Below are 4,807 nucleotides of genomic sequence, written 5' to 3' on the forward strand. Positions count from 1 at the left end.
ATACAACGGGACACATGCACCCTTAAATGCAATGTAATTGTTTACCCCTGAGACTTATGTTTCAATTCAACCTTACCAGTAGAAGTGCTCAATGCAACACTATTCTCTCTCTCTCTCTCTCTCTCTCTCTCTCTCTCTCTCTCTTTAACTTCAATCGTGTAAATAATTCTTGTACCATCTTTTTTTATTCTCCTCCATCAGCTTTCAGTGCTTGTTCTGTTGGATTCCTGATAACAACATTAGCTTCAAGTGAACCATGTCGTATGATTATATATTTTATTTCTTATATTTACATTGTTAGTAATCATATTGACTTCATTGTTGGTGAATTTTTATTTGGTTAATTTCGAATTATCTCGTAATAATATCATAATTTTTAAAATACTTTATAAATTATTATAATGAAAATGAAAAAAAAAAATCTCATCAATTCACGTTTATTTTTTTAATTTTTTCAAAGAAAAGTTGATATTCCTAACAATTTGGGAGATGTTCTAAAATTTATTATTTCATTGAGGGGTGACATGAGCATAACCCATAATTTTCATTAAAGAAAAAGCAGAGGAAAGAAGTTCAAAGGAAGCGGAACCTGAATACCTGATCTCGGCAAACCGCAAGCCGCTGGGAACTTAGTTGGATCACTTACACTCCGATTTTAAAAGCGGGTCGGGTCATCAAGGCTCAACCGCCCAAGTAGCGACATATTCCGCAGAGAGAAAAAAAAAAAAATCCCTGAAAGAATTTCCCCGTCAAATGGCAACAGTCACAGAATCATCAGAAGATGAGAAGCCAAACGTGGCAGCAGCAAGTGACACCGTTTTTAAATCGCAATCCCTAGAAGATGGTAATCCGTGGATCGACAACGCGGTCCAACAAGTTATGATTTACCGGAAGATCGTTGAGGAGTCAATCGACTCTGCAATTGAAGCTTCGAGATCTCGTCTCTCTCAAACACGTCTCACTGCCTCTGTTCACTTCCAGCAAACCCTCGTAAGCTTCTAGAATATCCATTACTTTTGGTATTTTCGAATTTCATTTCCAGCAAACTCTATATATTGTTCCATGGGACAGAATGAAACATTGGATGATCGTACCATTATTATATTGGATTTTATATTTGAGTGCAGGACTATTTGCAAGATGTTAAATCCGAGTATGCCGCTTATGAGGACGCAGCGGTCGGAAAGGTGAAAGGTTTGCACTTTCGATTACAAACTTGTTTCTTTTAGTCTCACATTGTATTTCTAAGAATAAGAGAGGCCTCTTCAATTTTTGTTGCAGAGGGTATCCATGTTGCAGCTTCACATCCATTTATTACAGCCGGTGGTGCCATTGGCTTAGGATCTTTCTTATTGAAAAGTATGTTACCAATTAAGATTGTTTATCATTTTCCTCCTTTTCTTTTGAACTTGTTTTATCTACGATATTGATACCTAATCTTCCGTGTGTGTATTGGTTTTGCTTACTTAGTTCATTTATGTTTGTAAGGTGTAATATACGTGGCAGTTGCACATTTGTAAATTTATATATGTCGAGATTTGCATATATTTAAGAAAACAATTCCTCATTAGAACTTCTATTTACGCTATATTTTTTATTTTTCTATCAACTTTTGAACTAATTCAAATAATATGCAGGACCAAGGCATTTCTTGTACTACAACACCTTGCGCCTCTTTGCTAGCGAAGAGGTGAGTGGAATAATATTACCTTTTTCTTGCCCCTGATAAATAATGCTCTTGCGACCAAGAGAGATTGATTCCTGCTCTCTTTCTACTCTCCAGCAATATAAGGAGAGAGTATTTCAATCATCTGAAAGGATTTTTTTTTCCTTTTTCTCCCTTTTTTGTAAGTAAATTTGCATGCATTATAGGTGGCCACCAGTCTATTTCTAATCATTCCGTTCTTTTTGAACTGTGGAGATCAAAATCAAAATGGATTTTGTTAAGGACCACCTGACTGCCTTAAGGAAAGATGGATTTTCCAATCATTGGCTTGTTAAGCATTTTTACTGTAGCATGTCAAATTTTATTTGCTTATGTTTCTATTTGCAGTCCTTGCTCTCCAGAGCTGATACTAAAGTAAAGCAATTGCGGCAATCAATTGACCGCCTGAAGGCTGAAAGTGAGAAATTGGAGGTAACTTTTCTATTGTTTAGTTGAATGATGATGTGGAATGAATGATTGGTGTTGTTCATCCATCAATATTTGTAATCTACAGCTTGTGAATTAGCGACTTATTTATCATTATATCTTTATCTGTTCATTTAAAAACATAACCTCTGTGTTTGTGCGCTTAGAATGAGATCTTTTATTAGATCTTTAGCTGGTTCTCTCACAAGCTTTCGTCAAAATATTTTATGCAATGTTATTTCTAAGAGAATAATAGTATTTGGTGCGAGTTATACTGGTTTGCCTAGGCCCTTTGATTGGCTATAGCTCACAGTGTTCTTAGAAAATCATGGAAATCATAAGGTTAAATACCATGAACTTCTCTCAAAAGAAAATATATTGACTGGAAACAAAATGATTGAAGAAAGTAGTATGGATTACTTGGCACTTTAATCCCTTGGAAAAATCATTGCCATTTTTTTCCTTTTTCAGTTAGTGTCTGCTTTTACATCAATAGTTTGTCCAAACCAGGCATTTCTTAAATGCAATTCAAATGTTCTATTATTTGGTTTTCAGAAGGTGGCATTGGTAGCGGAAGATGAGCTGATTCGAGGAAGGACGAAACTCAGGTTAGTAATTTTAGATGGATGGTTTTTACATTCATTTCTTCCCAAAGCCTGAGTTTTCTATTCAAATGCTTCGTATCTTGATTAGGCAAGCTGGCAAGCAGATCCAAGGAGTCATTAACTCGGCCTATAAAATTGAAAGACAAGCCGCTGGTATGTTAATACTTTAAAAACTGATGAGGAGAAGAAGTCATGCCTAGGTGGTCTTATGGTTGTTCTTTTGTTGCATCAGGCTTGAAAGATATTGTTGGAGAACTTCCTAGAAGAGAAGCATCCCGGTTCCGGTCACAAGTAAGTTTTCTATATTAACATGTGCAATTAGTATTTTGTTGCTACTACTATTATTATAATTATTTTGGCTTTAATTTTTCAATTAAGATAGGATAGGAGATATTTGATGATGCTGCAGAAGTAACTTTTTAAGTTCATTGTTTGATATTTAATCTTAAGAATTAAGTGTCTATCAGCAAAAGGTATATTGCACCAAGCACTTGCTGCTACTTTGTTGTAATGTAAAAGATTGTACATCATGATAGAGATGTAAAGTATATGGTCATCTTTATGACAACGTATTAGATGAGTATGCACTGACTACATGACATTGAAGTTATATAACCCCTTCCCTTCTAGTAATCAACCTATCAGGTCATTTGTTCTGATGAATTGACTTTGTACGCTTAGTGCATGTTTGGCCATAAACATGGATGATGTAGTTGCTTTCATAATATAGCCCTTTTTAGGCAAGAATATCACTTGTTTGAGATTGATTGCTTGGCAGGTTTCCAACATTGCTTCTGAGGCAAAGCGAGAAAGAAATGCTTTAACCAAGGAGGTTTCAAAAATCAGTAATTATGGAATCTCTGTCTGAGAATTTTCTCACATCTGCCCACTTACTGTTGCATGAGCAATGGTCTCATAAACCAATCCAAGTGCTTAGAAATGCTTCCTTTCTACAATTTTTTTTTTTTTTTAAATTTAGTTGCAATCAAGGATGAGATACAGCCATACATGCAGAATTGAGTGTTGTAATGAATATTGGTGTCTACATACCATTTTATCTCTTTGAGGGATAATCTAAAAGCCCAAAAGTCCAGAATTTATAATGTATTTCAATTTCAATTTATTTTTTATAAGGTCTTATTTTTTAAGTCAGTGTCCATGCATACATTGCAGGCATGGCTGCTCTTCTTGCCCTTGGGCCTCTTATTTACATATTTTGTGGACCGTTTCGTCGAGATATCTTGACGTCCTCGCCTCCTGCGTCCATTATAAACAATTCGGAAAAACAGGGTGTGTATGTGTGTAGTCCTTTATTTAGTTAAGGTAAAGTGAGGAAGCCCTTACATAGTCTTTTTGAAGTGAGGGAATCTACATTTTGTTAAAATGAAAATGTCTTTATTAGGAAATTATTATTATTATTATATTATTATATTTTGTGAGTGTTATTTATATATATATAAGAGATCGTTAGATTTTACCTCATTCACCGCTATGGACCTTATCTATGGGGAGGCTGTGTTTTTACAACTTGAGCTAGGTGTTCTGAAGTCTAGCCACACTGTGAAAAGATTTATCTTGTAAAACTATTAAATATTCTAACAGACTAAGGATGGATGAATAATCCGATCCGATCCCAAAAAATCATATTAGGATTGGGTGCGGATGAAGTTTCTAACTTGATTGGGTTTGATTTTGGCCAATTTGATCGGATTGAATCAAATCCAATTTGAAAATTCGAAAAAATCAAAACACACAACCCATAGACGATAAAATTTTTCATCTGATACAAATTATATGTAGATTAGATTGGATTAGATTACATATTTGGACTGAGTTCGAATTATTTTTTCATTTGATACAAACTATATGTAGATTAGATTGGATTAGACTATAAATTTAGACTGAGTTCGAATTATTATTTTTTCAATAGAATTAACTTGAAATCCGACGAAATTAATTTGAATCTAAATTTGCCCACCCATAAAGTACACTCAACCTAATATTGCTTGCCCACCTATAAAGTACACTCAACCTAATATTGCAGTCTCTGTGACTCTCATTTCAATCGAGC

General features: G+C 34.6%; 1 protein-coding gene across 1 annotated transcript; it reads left to right on the plus strand.

Annotated features, from left to right (window-relative positions):
* The first annotated feature begins 432 nt into the window (after positions 1–432).
* LOC18047825 lies at positions 433–3,866 on the plus strand. Its single transcript, XM_006445274.2, has 9 exons — positions 433–990; positions 1,128–1,194; positions 1,282–1,359; positions 1,638–1,690; positions 2,054–2,137; positions 2,687–2,739; positions 2,825–2,889; positions 2,969–3,027; positions 3,515–3,866. Exons 1-9 carry the CDS (start codon positions 754–756, stop codon positions 3,602–3,604), a joined length of 786 nt encoding a protein of 261 aa, XP_006445337.1. The 5' UTR covers positions 433–753; the 3' UTR covers positions 3,605–3,866.
* The last annotated feature ends 941 nt before the right edge of the window (positions 3,867–4,807 follow it).

This window comes from Citrus clementina, unplaced genomic scaffold, assembly GCF_000493195.1.
Source record: "Citrus clementina cultivar Clemenules unplaced genomic scaffold, Citrus_clementina_v1.0 scaffold_3, whole genome shotgun sequence".
In the NCBI taxonomy this organism is placed as follows: domain Eukaryota; kingdom Viridiplantae; phylum Streptophyta; class Magnoliopsida; order Sapindales; family Rutaceae; genus Citrus; species Citrus x clementina.

Coding starts and splice junctions, on each gene's coding strand:
- LOC18047825 (XM_006445274.2), top strand. CDS start 754: ATGGCAACAGTCACAGAATCATCAGAAGATGAGAAGCCAAACGTGGCA. Junction 1,360..1,637: donor AGGATCTTTCTTATTGAAAA/GTATGTTACCAA, acceptor AATAATATGCAG/GACCAAGGCATTTCTTGTAC. Junction 1,691..2,053: donor GCCTCTTTGCTAGCGAAGAG/GTGAGTGGAATA, acceptor TTCTATTTGCAG/TCCTTGCTCTCCAGAGCTGA.